The sequence below is a fragment of the Schistosoma haematobium genome, chromosome 1 (genome assembly GCF_000699445.3).
Source record: "Schistosoma haematobium chromosome 1, whole genome shotgun sequence".
Taxonomy (NCBI): Eukaryota; Metazoa; Platyhelminthes; class Trematoda; order Strigeidida; family Schistosomatidae; genus Schistosoma; species Schistosoma haematobium.
The window spans coordinates 64,130,546-64,149,405 of record NC_067196.1 but is presented as its reverse complement, the minus strand read 5'-3'; the positions used below and the strand labels follow the sequence as shown (position 1 = coordinate 64,149,405).

The 18,860-nt window shown below is 33.9% G+C and overlaps 1 protein-coding gene across 2 annotated transcripts; it reads right to left on the bottom strand.

Moving 5' to 3' along the window:
* Nucleotides 1-251: 251 nt before the first annotated feature.
* On the bottom strand, nt 252-15,480 carry DYX1C1_1 (Dynein assembly factor 4, axonemal). Of its 2 annotated transcripts, XM_051209356.1 has the most exons (10): nt 15,321-15,480; nt 12,032-12,182; nt 11,806-11,939; nt 11,649-11,759; nt 9,202-9,277; nt 9,001-9,152; nt 8,287-8,393; nt 5,742-5,822; nt 3,516-3,694; nt 252-1,410 (listed from the first exon to the last, which is right to left on the bottom strand). In XM_051209356.1, the coding sequence occupies exons 1-10, from the start codon at nt 15,441-15,443 to the stop codon at nt 1,313-1,315; spliced, it is 1,212 nt and encodes a 403-aa protein (XP_051074809.1). In that variant the 5' UTR covers nt 15,444-15,480; the 3' UTR covers nt 252-1,312. The 2 variants fall into 2 exon arrangements, with proteins under 2 accessions (XP_051074809.1, XP_051074810.1); XM_051209357.1 differs by having other exon boundaries at nt 11,806-12,182; nt 15,321-15,463.
* Nucleotides 15,481-18,860: the final 3,380 nt, after the last annotated feature.

The window sequence follows — 18,860 nt, the reverse complement described above, 5'->3', positions numbered from 1 at the left end:
CATACTGTTTTAATTTTACTGTTACTATAGTATCAAGGATGATAGAAAAAAACTACAGTATCAAAACATATTTCGTCATTTGACCTAATATGATTCTGATGCTGTAAATGACTTTTCAAAAAGTAGAAAAAGAGCTCCTCGACAAACTTCAAAATTTAAGTAAAGAAAATAACTATTGCTTCGATATAACATTTTTATTACAGACTGACAAATTAAATAAGATACATAATTCACTTAGCTATATAATAATTTTCAGTTCGATGTTGGGACACTGGTGACCAGAATTGTAATGATCTCGTCAGAGTACTAAAGGAAATTGATGACCTATGGGACTACTAAAATTAAAAGTGAACACATTCACAAGTACCACTAAAGAGGGAAAATGTGAATCATTCAGAGGTGTAACAATATGATGTTCAAACGCGAAACTAGGTGTATGTTCAACTTTATTGTACACTACTGAGAGGTCCAAGACAAAGTAAATAACTATCTACGGCTCACTGGTTTTCAATTATTTTCCAAATAATATCATTTCATGGTGAAACCTATCTACAAATCGAACAAATTAGTCTAAACTATGTAACTAATTTCTAGAATTTTTGCTGTATTTAGTCGAATTCCGTTTTGATTTCCCAATTTCATACATTACTTTAACTCCATTTTCTTCTTGTTTTATTTAAAACAGGCAGATTTTCCATCCACTATTGTAGTAGAAAATATCATTCTGATAGAATTCTTGTTTTCGGTGCCATGATATGTTTAAATATTACTTCGCAAAACATATTTCTAGATGCATTATATATATACATCATTTCTCCCTCAGTGCTACTTGTAGATACTAATATTAAATACCATTTGATGTAGACAACAATATTCTGCGTTTCGCCATATAAAGTTTGGTTCGGTCTAACATGTCACACAATCACATATTTCTAACCTAACGGTTCAGCCCCAAGGGTAGGTATGTACACAGGCTTTCAATAATCTTGTAAAATTAATTATAATCGCATGGTCCAAAGCACATTTCATGGTTACAATTTATGTGGCTTATGGAAAATTACGGAACCGAAAAATATTTTTTGCCTGAGAGTCTTACATAAACAAAAAGCATTTAAGGTGGAATAGACTCCAGAATGTGATAAATGGAAAAGTTAAAGGGGTATGACCAAAATTGTAAATTTTATACTTATCATTTACAGCAACTTAGAAAAAAGTAAATGGATGTCTATACTCAACCTGATTTATCCCTGAGACAAAGTCACAACAAAAATTTAATGTAGAAATGAGCCTAAGTAGCTTCGCAATATATTAATTATTCTTGATTTACAAATTTTTCTAAATTTTCAATGTCCTTTCTAATTGTGTCATCATCTGGTTGAAGTTTTTGTGCAGCTCTGTATTCGATAAGCCCTGCGTAAAGAAAACAAAAGAAAAATGTTTTAGAAGATTATCAGACGTTAGATTTATCTAGCTATATATTTATATTTATTGACAATCATGTACTCGTAAAAATTCATGATATCTGACTCCCTTACAATATCCTGGATGAAATTTTAAAATGTATATTTTTAAACAACTAAATAATAACATCGCTTCAAAAACACTATACATGAGTATGCATGTTTACAGTCACGACTATACTTTGTAAAAGATTGTAAATAATTAACTAGACAATTATATACTGACCATGTGAATGGATAGGATGTTTTGATAGTTTTGTGAAGATATCTCACCATCATAACAAGGCAGTTGTTATCAGACTTTCCAGACTTAACCTATATGTACGGAATAAAAGCATGACAATTCTTTTTTATGGCAAATATAATTGTAATCGGGTAATTTTCACCTCATACATAATATTACTGATGCTCATAAATTGATTTGAACTCGATGCAAATTATATTGACTGATTATTTATCATTTTCTTCATTATGATTACTAGTGTCGATGATCTCACTTCCGCTACTCTGAACGACTATAATTTCCAAATATAAAAATCCATCAGTCTTAACTGATTAATAAAATGTGTCTTATTCGCCTTTTCATGGTTTTGATCCTGTTTCGAACATTCAACTCCAATACACTCACATAAGTATATTAAGAGGTGTAGGAAGGATTTGAATGTGACCAACTTGGTCTCGTGTGCTGTTACGGGTATGAGGGCTGATGTCACTTTCCGGCTGCCCACACCGTGGAAGGGTATTTCTTGAGGAACCTGAAAAGGAAATTGGATTAGTGTTGGTCTTGACGACCTGGGAGCGTGACCACAGAGCCCAAGGGACAACTGCTTGAGGCCGGTCGCGCACGGTTTTTTCGTGGAAGGCTTTTGACGTGTTAGTTCTGTTTTTCAAAGGGCCTTACCGCCGGAGACGGAAATCCGTGGGGTAAGGTGAGGTGTGACATTTTTAGGGTCAACCTTTTCTAACCCCACCCCTCCTTGTGGGAAGGCAGCATCGCTGCAGATGCTGGTTGTCCGAGGGAAACACCTTACTGTTGTCACACCTCTCTACAGTCAGCAGTACGACTTCGCCCTCAGACCTTGAGTTGCTTCTTTTAGTCTTACCGTTTTCCAATCGACCTGCCTGGCATGGTAGAACCTACAGGAACATATGTTCCAGCCAATATAGCTCGGTTGCTTCATCACGATAGGCAAGCCCGACCACCGCGTCAAGGTGGTAGCTTCGGTCGGGCTACCTCTACCACTACGGGATTTGAATCGACAACTGCATCTCTGTGCTAAGGTGGTGTGGCAACTCGAACTGATGTACGTACGTACGAAGTTCTACGTTGTTACTGACTGACTGACATAAGTATATCAAATATGTTTCTAACTATATCACTCTATGTAATGTTAGGCTGTTTAGAGCCGATGAAAAGCCTCGAAACAGAGTGACTCCATTTTATTTTGGGGATCTTGTTGTTTTTGCTGTGTTCAAATTTACCAGGCAAACTAAATTTATAAAACTAATATTTTAAAGTGTCATCAACATAACACTTCACTTCGAAATATCGTCCTTTTCAAAACATTTAACTAAAAGGAGTTTGAAAGCAGTAGTAGTTTAGGTCAAGAGTTTGAATCACTGAAATTCAGCTTCAATTTCAGGAGACTGGAAATTGTTGTATTTTCTGTCACTCATATATTTATATATTAAGGGTAAAATCATTGATACTACTATCATCCAAGTTTAAAACAATGTATACTCTAAACTACAACATATAATAAGTAACATAATCTTATGCTGTATAACGTGTGTGACTAATGACGTTATTATTTCAGATTGTATGCTAAGGTAAATGCTTCTCCTTATTATCCTTAATCGTGCTACGGGTTTTATCTACAAGATACAATACGAGCAACCTACATACACTTAATCTTCAGAAATGTGTCAGTTAGTACACTCCATAAGTAAATCATACTGACAGATAAACGTAACAGTAAAAATGATATAGTAAGTATAGTAGGTCGTGAATTTTCCTAGTAATTCAACATTTAATATAGTTATCAACCTACCCACCTTCTTTGTACAATTGTAGATTACAAAATGCTGCTCCACGCCTAATATGTGCACGCACACGTGATTTTAAATTTTGCGCCACAGGCGGTACACAAAGATCTAGTACCATCGAACTATCTTCCAGAGCCTTAAAATAATTCCGCAATTGTAAGTGACATGCAGCTCTATTTGAATAAGCCCTTTAATTGAATTTTCGAAATTTGGATTAAGGAATAGAAACAGATATTTTTTCAGCAAAATATTTCAATATACAGTTAAGCAAACTTTTCCATGGATTATTGTTACTTCATCCACAATAACTAGATTATAATTATGCTTTTTTTTAAAACTGTTCTACTTGGTTAAAGTGAAATTTATTCACACGAGAATAAACGCATATGATGAGAAATAAAATTTCCATTCACCTTCTGGTTATTATTCAGGATAACTAAAATCAGAGAACATGCTTTTTCGTATATCAATAGAATAAAATAGTTTGCACGATAACCTTCACAGAACACAAAATAGTAAGATGAAAAAGTACCGATTATTATGCAAAATGTTTTTAAGTATGTTACTTGCAAATAATAATTAAGACACCGAGTAATATAGGTCCTGATCTAATGGATCGACTTCGCTATCGAAAGATAGATGTAACTAACAAGTACCAGTTAGCATGAAACCTAGATCTAAGGTTTCCTTCCAATCATCTCCAACCACTCAACAGCAGAAAATGCTATATGGAATATTGAGCCACTTAGACTAGTGGCCAAAGTACAATTTGATTTAGAGAAGTCTAACAATACCAAGTAATAGATATTAATTAATCTCTTATGATTAATGAGTCTATAATTAGTGGTGTATTTTAATGTTGCTGAAACAAATTAACAATTTAGCTTTTTTTCAGGAATAAACTTTCAGTTTCTATCATTTATTAGCTTCTGATGAATAAAATATTTATAGACCAATATAAATCAACATCCAAATTTGATTGGTTTAACACAGTATAGTTTTGGTTGTTAAAAAGCTATATATTAATTTGGTGATTTTGATTACTACCCTGAAGAAGTCCAGATAAGTTAGCTGGACGAAACGTTGAAATTATTTAAATTTCAATTGCTTAGACTATTTCAAATATAATTTTCATATATAATGGCTTCTCTATACTTGGCGCCCAATTTCTGTCAAACGATTAGTTCAAATCTTGACGAATATTCGTATAAAGAATATGAATGGCGTTAAACTAAAATTATAGATGAATTTTGATAGAGAAATTCGTTTGAAGAGTAAATAACTTGATTGACAATGAAAATTGTTATAGAGAGTAATGGTTTAATAAATTAGAACGCGAACGACATATGAAATTGATTCTTTTGTCAATCTTGTATAACACGTATTCATATCTTTAGAAGCATTATAAATGCTTCATTATATAATACAGTAAATGTATTCACACAGTATGTTAATGAACTATTATTATTATTATTATTATTATTATTATTATTATTATTATTATTATTAAATACAATTCATTTCAATGTATACAAACCTGTAAATCAATCTAACTAAACAAACCATATAAAATGTAATATATTCTAAGATTATTTCGATCTATTTCGGGAGTCAAATAAATTCTTATCAATAGTTTTCGCGCCTTTTCTCTAAAGTTCAAGTTGCCATATAGATTCAACCTGGGGTTATTAGAAGCGTCTAGGAAATCAGATCGAGAGTTCATTTAGTAAGACTTGTTATATATCATGTTAATTATCTTATGTTTGAGTTATGAAAAACAAAAACAAGGTGGATTCTAATTTGTTATGTAAATTAATTCTACCTAATTCAGTGTATCATCATCAAGATCACTATTTTGTTTATTCACTACTGAAAGAGATTTTTTTCAAAATAAAAGGGTTATGTAGATTAATTTCAATTGATTGATCACTAGATGGTGATTAATGTCATGTGTATCAAGTCCTTCTTAATGCAGATCGAATAAAATCGACCACGTTGCAATGTGGCCACTAGTCTAAGTGACTCAACAATAATTGCACTATGTTGAGATTAGATGGTGGTTGGAGGAAGTAAATCTTTTATCATAAAATGACAATTCATTTAAAGAATCACTTCAAAATGAGGGTATATTTGTGGTATAAACTGATTATCTGGTAGAGTTTTATGAAATTTAAAATGAATACTGAATAGAAATAAGTTTCTTCCAATTATTCAATAGTTTAACATAAAGGATACGAATGTAATTTAGGATTTTGTGTTATAGCTTCTGTATAAGCAATGACAGCAGCTTCATAATCTCCAGCTTGAAATAATGAACTTTCGAAAAAAAGAGACAAATAATAATAAAATGTTAATATTAATATTTCTCTCTGAGTTAGATAATGAATGAATTTATTTTTAATATAAGAATGTATAACACTTACATTGAATAAACTTAAAAGAAAATATTCTATCATATTTACAAACCCCTCTTATGATACACTTCCTTTACATTTTCATAAAACATAACAACGTCTGATCGACTTTTCTTCATAGAAGCTGTGCTTTTAGACTTTTATCTGACTCAAGCAAATGACTATAAACAACTGAACTATATTCCTAGAAGTGGTAAAAAGCATATACTTTGATTATAGTAGTGCAGAAACACTCACTCGTTCCTGTTTATAATAATAATCTTTTATCCATTTTAATTCTGTTTGTATGTCGTTGTGAAGTGTAACAGTTTAGGCTGATGCAATGCAATTTTACGTCACATGTTTTATAAAAACAATTTCGAATGACATAAACAGTTTATTAGTTACAATCATAACTGCATTCGAAGAAATGATACAACGTAGTTAGTAATAATGACATTCTTTCAGAGTGAGAGACAAACAAGAAGAGTGAATGAAAAACCGGACTTTCATAATCGGCCCATTCAACTCATTTAGATGATACAATCTCCAGATATCAAGTATAAGTTAAAATCAGTATATCTAAAAAACCAAGCAACAGATTATCTATCAGCACGTAATAATATCTTATTATTATTTAATACGGGTTGAATTGAAGACTGTAGGTAAGGTCAGATTTTTCGCGGCAGTGCTACATTTTGCAGCATCGGTCCAACATACCACACCTCATTAGCACAACAAGATAAACACCGAATTCATAGAAGTGGTTACTTCAATGGTAGTAACATATAAAAGAAAGATTGTGTTGTCTTTTTCCAAGATCGTCTCACTTACACCCAACATCTTAATTCCAGTTTCTTTTATTAGTCTGTGGAGCTGTCTTGTGTTACTTATAGCCGCCGCCTTTTCCATCACTTTTGCCTTCGTTGCCCACCACTGCTCACGGTCGTTCCTCAGACTTTGGTTAACCTAGATCTGATTTGTTTACGCTCTTCATCGTGTTCAGAGCCTGATAAGATGAGTTTGCGAGAATCGATCAGTGTAACAGACTTAGTAGTGATCCACCGGTTTTTCGTGACCCTTTGGTTCAAATCACAAATAGATGTCGCTGCATTAAAGAATGGCCTTTGAGATGGTCGAGAAGATTTATAGCTCAGGTGGATTATTTTGGTGGAGTTTTGTTCTCTGAGCTGGATGGTTTGGTCATGGAGCTTTCATCGTTCTTCTAAACGATGATGTCGTTCACAAGAACGATGAAAGATCCACGACCAAACCATCCAGCTCAGATAACAAAACTCCACCAAAAAGAATGGCCTATATATTTATCTGTTCTTTCTAAGTACGGTAATACAGAGTTATATCTACATTCAAATACATGGGAATACAAAATTATAGAAAATCTTAGTAAAATCTGAGAACCATACAGTAAATACTCAATTTGTAAAATGTCAAGCAATTATCTTAAACCTGACTGTTCCTTCCAAAAATGTATTTCAATAGTCTTAGACTTCATTGTTCCTTTGATTCAACACCAATCATTTTTTGTTTTCGTTCTCTTTTCTTTGATCTTTTTAACATTCTGCCTCCAGGTATTTCATTTTCGACTGATGGTACATGCTACTTATATCCGTCAAAATCAGTAGCACTCACCACAATACTAAAAGTTTTTGAAGATTTATCACTGGTTATTTGTCAATGGTATTTAACTTTTGTTTGGTTTACTTAGTGCAGTGAAGATATGGGTAGTTCAACTACATGCACACAACAATCTTTTTATGTTCATCTAGTTGACAGGCTCAAATGTAATTTCTTGCAAACCTGTAATTTACTCAGTATGCAGATGACAAAGGATTCCATCTACGTATTTCCCACAAACTATTAAAATTTTTAATCAGTCAGCCAGTTATAATCAACTTAAAACCTGGTACATATGTGCACTGATTCAAGTTCTCACACCGTGTCAGCACATCGAAAGAGAATTACCAAGCCTGATATCAGAGTGGTAGAAGGAGCAACCGTATCAGTAGTAGTAGAAAGCACTAGGTATAAACAATGTGGTTTAAGAGAAGAGAATGAGTATGCGGAATAAAAATGCCATGAGATAATTCTAAAACTTAAGATCTGAGTGAAGACAAGGAGCGAACGAATTTTCACTTTTGCGACCGATTTTATGTCATGTCATTCAGTGTCTTTAACCAATAGGTACGATAACCACGCGAACCTCAACCTGATAACTCACACCTTCTAACTTGAATCAGTTATTCAGTCAATGACTGACGCCACTAATTTTATTGAACAAGAATTGGCAATATCTTAACCGACATATAAATTTGTCTACAGCAGGAGGTTGACCGCTCGACCATACATAGTAAAAATACCAAACTTACTCTCCTTTTTTGCGTAACCATATAGGATCTAGTTCATTCCTGGACAAATCACCAGGTACAACACGGTCCAATAGTTTCCTTCTACATTCGGCTTGTTTATTTAGCCACTAAATGAAAGGGTGAGAGGATACAAATACAGTAACACAAGCATCTCAATGATTACTCCAAATATATTGTTTTCTCTTCTTGCCCTTTATGTTTTTTTTATCATTTTGAACTAAGCTTAATTTACAACAATTTGTAAAATTTTGTTTATAATATTCTTAATGTAGCTTCACGCCGTTTGAAGCGGGTGAGAAGCCTTGGAATACAATAAATTAATGTCGTCCTGAAAGTCTTATTCTTCTCACTTTAATCAAACTTATCAAGGGATCAGGATGTATGAAATAAAATTGTGAGACCACAAAATCACTAAATTTCAACACTCTTGTTCCTGTATTAAAGTTTTACATCAGTGTAACATGTGTCATAAAATAACTGACTGAAACGTTAGGAACTGTCCATTTTTTCTGAACGCAGGCACAATATAAATAAGTAAATATAAAAGTACGGTGAGTTTTGCTTCACATCGGGCAGGTGAGTATGTTGACGTTATTCATGAGAAGTTATAATAGAAGAGTACAATAACACCATAGTTTAAACTATAAAAAATAGTTTAATAGCTAGAAGTTAGTTTGTATTATGAGATCAAATGTAATTTTCCGTTAAAATTACCTCATCCTCAGCTTGTTTTGTAGACTCGCGTTCAGGTGTAGGAAATACTCTAGGTGTAAATTTAACTTCGATTGTAGATGAAGTCCTCACTGGCAAATCTATTGGTTTCTCAACAAATGCTAAACGTTGTTGGATATTCTTATTTAATTCCACTAATATGATTAATTCTGTTGAAAAAGAGGAAGATATTTATCGACATACTGTTGTTTTCTTCATTAATGGTTTCTGTTATATATTGTTTAGCAAATCTTCGGGCTTCTGTAATTTCATTTTGCAGCTTTGTATTTTTTTAAAAAAAATAAAACTAAATTAACATTTGTTTACTTATTTGCACTAATTTAAAGAAGAGGTTTACTCCATAAACCATATTATACATCAAATTGATAATAATAATAATAATAATAATAATAAACCGATCATACTAAAACTTAAAACAAACCGGAGGATTTAAGAATTTACTGTGTTCCTAAAATAGTTCAGATTATCAGTCTACTGAGTGATTGATTGTAAGTCTTGTAAAACTTAGTTTAATAGTATGTTACTTCAGAAACGTCATGGCAAGAAAACCTACTTTAATAGAGTATCCTTTGGATCTATCGATTTTATGGACAAACATTCAACTAAGGACTTTCATAAGTCCTAATTAGCACGAATATTACTATTCAAACGCATCAAAAAGTAGTCTAATTTCGTAATTTTACGAATGAATACAAAATTCTATATGTGTGATCATTGAGTTTTTGCGTATTTTACTAATTAACCAGAAGCTGCTGACTTAGGTAGGGCGTAAAATACCAGAATCATACCACTGCATTATTATTTGGTTATGACATAGTATAAATTTTGGTTTATCTCTGTGATCTTTAATGTCTGCTGCATATTACGAAGGTTTGAAACTTATACCATATCTATATATCTTGAAATAGTTATGGTTAACATATCTTTTGATAGAAAACAACTTTACAAAAGAAAGATATTGGATAAAATCTAATATTTATTTTTATTCAAACATCGCCAAAGTATATGAAATCAGTTGTTTACTTAGGATCAGAAAGTACTCACGATGATTTATCCTAGAAACCAGACTAAGTGAGTAGTCAATAGAGTTTTTTCCCGAACGATATAGCGTTATCCGTCTCTCAAACAGTTTAATAATATCAGAAGGGGTTTGTGGAGATTTTTAGAAATTTTCACAGATTGAAATCATGAGTCAGTTGAAGCTAGACCACCATTGAAAACCTGGAAGCACTGGACGGCCGTTTCGTCCTAGTATGGGACTCCTCAGCAGTGCGCATCCACGATCCCGTACCACGCGGGGCTCGAACCCAGAACCTACCGGCTTCGCGCGCGAGCACTTAACCATTAGACCACTGAGCCGGCATCCAACGGTGTTAATGTATAACTTCAACCAATCCACGAAGTTGCGCCACCATATACCATTGTATTCAGTGAGCTGATATCTCACAACAGACCTGGTTGTACTCCACTGGTAACGGCTTCCCACTAGAACTCCAGGAGTATCTCTTGAAGTCAGTCACTAGTGAGCAGATGATTATTATCAGAAGGGGTTTGTGGAGATTTTTTAGAAATTTTCACAGATTGAAATCATGAGTCAGTTGAAGCTAGACCACCATTGAAAACCTGGTGGTGCGGGAGCGTGGATGCGCACTGCTGAGGAGTCCCATACTAGGACGAAACGGCCGTCCAGTGCTTCCAGGTTTTCAATGGTGGTCTAGCTTCAACTGACTCATGATTTCAATCTGTGAGAGTTTAATAATAGTTGATGAGTCAATCGAAACTAGTTCCTATCCTTAATGGTAGAAATTACCGTGGAACATCATTTGAAGATCAAAGTACCAAAAGTGGCTAGTCCCGTACACAGAGAAATAAATCATGTCTATGGTGCCAAATGAATTATAAAGTGGAAGGACGAATCAGTGGACTCTATGAATCTAGATCTCAGATACCTATTCGATAATTCCGGTTAGTAGGGATATATTTGGAAGATAGACTTCTAAATACTTGGTTTATTCCTATTCTTAGTCCCAGCAGTTTCGGTGGTTAATTAATTTTAAAAGACTAAGTGGGAAAAAACTCAGTTTAGTCATTCGGAGAGAGGAATTTTCTCTCCTTGAAATTTTTAGTGATGGTTTTTGATGCAGGGACGAATTAGGAGTACCTATTGTTGAATGATAGGAAAAAATATTCACCGTTTACTCCTAAATGTACCATTATCAGAAGTAATAGTAGGATGATAAAGGACCTTGAGGTAGACAAAACATGACAAGGTAACACTACAATAAATCATTATACATGGTTCAGAGATAAATTTTTAAATTTACTGTTAATTTATCACAATATTGGTGTCAATCAACGTCTACAGTTTACCATCTCTGAACAATGGAAGTTTAGTCAAGGTTATTCATGTGCTTTTATTTCTTATCTTTGCAACCTTTTTTAAGTTACATTTATTGTTTCTCCAACACTCGATGGTAATAAGTCTGGCAAATCAAACTGGAGCATTATTGCGGCAGGTTCTACACTCTCTCAGTCAGTTTAAATAATATCCTTTGATAATTCCGGCAACGTTTCGGCCTATGTTAGTATAATGCAGAAATTGACTTCATGTTATATTCTCGGATACTTACCTCATTTTCTTTTTGGCTAGATTGGTTAAAAGCATTTACAAACTCGCTTATTGCTTGCTTGCTAGCGCGCTCTTTTTCAAGTCTAATTTTTTCACGAGACACATTCTCTAACTAATAAACAACGACAATTTATTTAAAGATAAATACAGGAAGTTACTTCCATAACCTGTTCCAATCCGTATTTTTCACCCCTTACATTCATGTCTTTGGTTGCTTTAGCGCGTTTCATTTCGCGTTCTTGATGTTCAAGTATGGCATTTTGTTTAATCTGTAACAAACGTTTTCTGTCCTCTGAAGTGTTAATTAATCTATAAATATTAAGCATCTTAATTCTTAATTAGTAAAAAGTATAGTAACAAAATAAAATATATCTACAAAATTACTCATGTCATCCAATGTCAATTGATGCCATAGTTCAGCACTAGATTTCTTGAGGTTAAACTCAGCCGCACCATCTGTTAGTTTCAAAGTACTTTCTTCAACATTGATCGGTTTGTACAACGCACATTCAAAAATGTACTGTTTGGTAACAACCTATGGAAGCCACAAGATTCAAAATAGAAATATAATATTTCCCTGTCTATAACCTGTGGTTATAAATTTAAGTATTCAGTGGTAACTTCCAATCTAAAGTGTTAAGAGTATATATAGGTAAATTTGTTCATACATCTTGAAAACGCAAGTACATTTACATGTGCTAGACGCTGCAAGTATCTGTGATAATAGTCAGAAACTTTTTCTGCAATTTACCAAAGTTTGTCCACATGTAACCAAAACAAGATACTGAAAAAAAGTCAGTAAATTTATAAATCGAGACAGGTTCTTCTTACTAGATTTTATGCACTTCGGTAGCATCAAACAAACGAAATGGATCAAAAAAGCTTAAATTTATGTGGTTATTGAATCATAAATAAAACATATATACATATGGTTAGAATAAGGATGACAATATTTTCATATGGACCCAGGAAAAAACTGAATAAATTAAAAGTTTTCTCATAAAATGACATACATAGAGTAATTACATCAGCTTTCGATAAAGATGATTTGGTAAAATGTAACCTTAGAATTATGGACTAAATAAACTAATAAACTGTTAATATTTTAGATTAGAAATCAAAAGACACTAATGTCCCTGATACCTGATTCACAGTATGTGTTGTGTTACATTTATTGGATCGTTTGTTTTGAGTAACTTTCTACATTTATAATATTGATGAGCCAGAAAGTTGTCAGCGGGATAAAGGGAATCTTTCTAAGGTTTTATGCTTACTAATCAAACCTGAAAGTTTTAGAAAATATGCTCGTGGTCGAAATTCGGACTAAACTGGTTAACTTTGTTTTGTTCTAGCGACTAGATGAAACAATTTATATCATATATATCTGTTACAAATTTTTAAAATAATGTGAAAGTAGTAACAAGTATGAACCCTTAAGGTTAATGAACTTAGCAGGATAAAATAACTGAAGCTATGTGGTTATATATTATCACAAAGTGAGATCTCCCTTGGCTAAATCTACGCTCTGCTTATTCTCTGAGTCTGGATAGGTATTGTTGAAGGACCGATATTCGTTGATGTTTAAGTTATTCTAGGTTTTTTATTCAGTGGTCAAAAACGTAATCGCTAGACTTTAACTGAAGTCACCTCGCTGAAAATTTGATTTGTTGCAAAGTTTTCCACTAGTTGTACTGTTTTGTTCCTAGAACCTATAACGACTTTAAATATACTTTCTACGTTTTCTATCAGTTTTTTTTTATTTTACAACATGAGTTTATATTTTTGGCTTCTTGAGAAATTTTTTAACTTGTGTATGTAACCAGGGTGTCTAGTCTATGTGATGGTTAAAACTGAGTATGTAAGCAACCTACTCACCTCTTTTTTATCTGAAGATAGGGTACAGTGATAAGTGATATCTAAGGTTAAAATCACCCTAACACCTACTGGTTATGACTAGAAGAGTACTAGCTGCACAGAAGCAGTAGAGTAGGCCAGACTCTTAATTGCTTCTGTAGATTTCTCTGCTCCTCTGGGTTGTTTTTGCTTCATGAAACTACGAGCTGATGTTCGATGATTAATAAACCTCCTGTGAATGTTTAGAGTAATAAAGATCCTGTTCATGGTGCAAAAGTTGTAGATCTACAATGAACTCAATAAGGGACGCTTATATTCCTATTGAATGATTTAAGCATTTAAATAATTCAACTTGGAGAGGAATACGAGCCACACTTGGATAAAGATTACTCCAGATTTAAACCAGCTAAAGATCCTCATATAGCATCATTTGATTAAACGTGCAGTTAGTTCAAAAATCAACCGGTAAATCGCCAAAACCCTCAAAGCATACGCAGTCAGTACCATGTGTTAATACAACTAAAGTGAAATTGAAACAAAAGATTACTGATAACTGGCCTTCTCTTCCACAATTAAAGACTGCAATTCCTAATAAGTTGAGGATTATGGAACTTTAACGACACAAAAAATCGGGATTTATAGTCGATTTTGTTAAAATTGATTGAAACTACCATAATTAAGACTTTACTCATTCAATCTTTAGCTTAGGTCGGTTTGCTATTTTAAGTTTAAATGAATACGTTATATAATTTCATTGCTAACTTTTAAAGTATTTTGTTAATGCTAACGAAACTTATTCACTTAATGCAGCTCAATAAACTCAGCCCTGAGAAACACAAACTATACCAGGACTATATGTACAACCAAGTAATGAAAACAGGAGTGCTGGAGCCTCTGATCTAGTAAGACTGATCAACTTTAATCTTTCTAGATAGTAAGAGGACCATATTTAACTTTTTCTAACCTATGGTCATACAAAAGCTTTGAGATTAAATGTATTAGCCACCTCTTGATTTCAGTTAGCCATGCTGTTGTCATCCAAATTTATAACTAACCCACTTTTTCGCCAGGAGCTACCTTGGATTTTCTGCAAAAATAGTGTGCATAACGTCATAAATGTCTCCGTTTTTAGTTGATTAAATATTCTATCTATTACCTGAATCATACAGCATTTTTAATGGCCTGTTGATCTGACTCTGCTTTGTTCGTTTAATGATGCAAACGAAATATACATGCCGGCTACTCCCATATATAATTATGGACTTATTTAGCATTAGATAATAACAGAACAAGTCAAATGAAATAATGAATTCTGGATACGTATATTTCATTCACTCGTTGCGCAGACAGACAATAAGATGTACGAATCGGAAAAATAGACTGGAGTAGGTAACCATACTAAATCGCCATAATATTCATTACAAGCGTTAATATGACTCAAAATAGATAGCAGTGTGACAAAGAGACGGAAATTGGATAACGGACAAACAAGTACACACAAGGCGCGTGAGCGTATAGATACAAGGATTCAAATATATAACGTGTAAGAATTCTTATGGTCACAACTTCCTATAGAATCGAAAGGGTTGTTGTGAAAACAAAATGATGAGTCACGTGGGAATATTGGTACTAGACACCACACATTTAACATTTATACCTTTATTTCGTGTGAGAGACAAAGACACTTTCCAAATATACTGAGACAGCTTAATTGGAAGCCGATTTATAGTGATGAAAAGAAGGAACTACTATCACTATTTTATTATTGAAGCGTTAAATGGCAAATAGTTTGAAGTGAATGAAACTCAGTGAAACTTACTTTAACATATTGACTTGTAATAAGTGTGTCTACATTTGATGCACTTATACCATGTAGTGGTACAATTAAGTCTATGTCTGAAAGATTTTCACACCAACGAAAATCTGTAATGTTGATCAGCATTTTTGAACTTCGTAAAATACGATACTATAGTGATTTTATCCAATTTCAATGACTATCCAATATCCAATATCTTTGTCACGAACTCGTATAGACAGAATTACTTTTTTGTCCTTACTTCTCATTGTTTAAGAGCGGCTCTAGGCATTTTGTAATATTCAGTTGATGACAGTCTGACCACCTGACTGCATGAGTTGTACTTGTTGTATAGATGCATAGTGAGTGATAATTTGAGTGCTAAGAGAATATGATTGTTTAAAAGACAGAAAAGTAGTTTACCTAGTTGGTAAACTGTAAGAAGACGGAATCAAAGGAGTGGGAGTGTAACGGAGATTATAATAAGTGACATGGAAAATACTCATGGTGACGTGACAGTTTATGAGACATGAACCAGACACAACTGGCTCAAGAGGGATATGGTAATCCATGGATAGGTACGTGTTCGTCAATTCTCGTCATGAAGCTATCCACTGGATGGATAGTGGTCACTTTTTTGGGTGAACATTTCAACTGGGGGCCACTCTTAATGAGAAAAAGTGAAAGTTTACCTATGTGTTCGCTCGTTGATGTGCCATCTTCCGATAGATGCCTCGAGGAGCGTCGTAATGATGTTCTAGTTACATGCTTGTTTTGTGGTGGCATGACGTGTTTATTAAGCTATATGCTATTATCAGATCACCTCATATTCACCTGAAGCTCAATGAGAATAACCCAGGTGTTCAAGTCTCTCTTCGTCAGATTTATGTTTTAGCCATATCATCCACTTGAACGACCGTTTCTGTACTTGGTCTGAGATTTATACCTCTTTTGAAAAGAGGGACGCAACTACATTATGAACTTTAAGGTGAGGTCATGCATATGTTTTGACGAAATAACTTGAATAAGTTGATTACTGAGTCCAGCTAATCAAATTTTAACATACAACTCTGGATATTTGACAACGTCCGATACTACAAGTACAAAAACCTTGATATGATGCGTCTGGTGGTGGTTAGGTAGTGACCTGCGAAAAATTATGAAAGCCTAAGAGAATTATTGGGTGTAACCAATCCACGACCAACGAATAGCCTATAATTTTGTATCCGACGTGCTCTCACATTTAAGGCTTTATTTACTTCTTAAACTGACCTACAAAAGTAACGTGTTCAGTTAGCTTTGACCTATCCCTAATTTTTAAGTTTGGTAATGTTTCAGAGATATGTTTTCTGTGTATACATACATATATCAAAATGAGTTTCTCAAAAGCCTACATAATAATATGTCGTATTGGATATTTTGCAGCTAAAATCATACGAAAACGTTTTAGGTTTAATGGTTTTTCACAGATTTTCGTTATATACAGTACACTGTCTATTATTTGGATTCCAATCAAGTATGACGTTAGCGAAACTTGTGATCTGTGAATTAGTATTGTTTTATGACATTTTCTTAAGTAGTTTTACCAAGTCAGAACAGGATAGTTATTTTCCAGCAGCACGTCATCAAATTAGATGGCATAAAAGGAAGTGTAAATTACGCACTTTTGCTGAAAGATTGCCTTTAAGACTAATTTGTTGCCCAGACATTTATAAAGAGTAATAAGTATTTGTGGCTAAAATGCTATTCTTACATCATACCATTAGCTTCAACACGCAACCTCTAGAAGTAATCTCTACCACCAGAGGTTTCTATTTCCTTCACTTTATAGGTTATTTAAGTTTGCTTTAGGGGGTTTGATTTGATTTTGCGATTTCATTTGCATGGTAAGGATAAATATAAGGCATTGCTCCACTACCGTGACTCAAATGACGACTGGTTCTTGTTACCGCCAGTCCTACTTGGAGGATTTGAAGACAGTAATTGCTGTATAGTGCTCATTAACTTTGTTTGTGACATGCAGTTTAATTTGTGAGAATAGACATTGTTAGGAGCTACCAATTCAAACCTTATTTTTTCTAGATGGCTTGGGAAGACCTGATGACCCTATGAATCACCTATTTGATTGTCTATGATAGATTGTTGGAATTTGAGTATCTATTTCGGTCCGTACCTGACTACACAATGAGTTTTGGTTGAATTTGAAGGTAATTCTGGAGAGCCAGGACTAAACAATGCCAGTATGTGATTATCTTCTAACTGAATAACCTGAATATAAACAAGGAAGAGTCTGCTGATGGATGGGAGAAAATGTTATTTGGTTATATGAACAGAAACATCCACACAGGCACCCTAGGGAAGCAGGAGCCCTGGGTCAAATTCAAGTGCAATCTGGTGATAATGCTTGACTAACAGACTTTAGCTATTTGGAGTTTAGTAAAATGAACATGGTCGGTAACATTCATGAATATTTATAAAAAGTCATATCGAATAACTATTTATCACTAGGGCCTGTTCTCCCATGGTGGAGTGGTGAATGCGCTTATTCGTGACTAACTGAAAATTGAAAAATAACTACCATACAGTTTGTTAACACTCATAATGACTTACTACGAAAGTGAAATCTCGTCATTCTTCCCTAATCTAAAGGGTCGTGTGACGAATGGTGAATATATTCAAAATGAGATACATAGTTCCCTCGTCTTGTCCGTCATCTACCTAGTCTTTAAAAGTGTTAGGATAGTCGGAAAAATATGCCAATAATTATCGTGTTAAGTCTATGGTGGCCTTGGACCTTAAATGTACATTTCTTATTGGTCGATGTTTATTTCACTTGTTAAATATTTTGTAAATGTTGTTTCCTATTTTATGGTACGATGTGGTTTGTTTGTTTGGTATATAAATAGAGTATGTCTGAAGTACAACGATTCATAACTCAGAGGCTGTGACTTGCGTTCTTGACTCAACTGGCTGGAACAGACTGCGAAGCGTGACCAATCAGGGCTCTAGGTCGTCCACTACGTGTTTACGTGTCCACTGTCACAGAAGCGATCGATAAATACGCTGCTTATCAAAACCTGCAGTCACACCCGTTACAACAAAAAGTCGACCTCGAAGGTTAAAATGAAAAATGAGTGTAATTAAGGCTTACAATCACACTGATGCAAAAATGGTAATAAATGTTTGCTTGAAAAGAATGATATACATTACCAGTGAAAAATATATCATACGAAAAAACACTTTTCGGTTTTGTCAACTTAACTACATAATAATAACAATACGTTATTCTCAAATGGCATTTGTTACATGAGGCATGCCAGTTTACAGGCAAGACCAAATTGTTACAAAAGTTACAATTTTCGCTGTAGTAAATTACTCAGCTGGGTTGATATTTTATTAGATATGAATGTATATGGTTTCGGTAAGAATCATATTGTCAGTATCACGGTTAGCGCGCCTTATGAAAGTTGCGTCGCGGCGTGCAACGGATGGTCGAGGATAGATCCATGTGAAGTTGGGGGCTCCTAGAAACCGCAACCTTATATCCCTGTGGAAAATCTGAGG

Coding starts and splice junctions, on each gene's coding strand:
- DYX1C1_1 (XM_051209356.1), bottom strand. CDS start 15,443: ATGCTGATCAACATTACAGATTTTCGTTGGTGTGAAAATCTTTCAGAC. Junction 11,760..11,805: donor GATTGGAACAGGTTATGGAA/GTAACTTCCTGT, acceptor GTTGTTTATTAG/TTAGAGAATGTGTCTCGTGA. Junction 5,823..8,286: donor TGGTTACGCAAAAAAGGAGA/GTAAGTTTGGTA, acceptor TTTTTTCGAAAG/TTCATTATTTCAAGCTGGAG.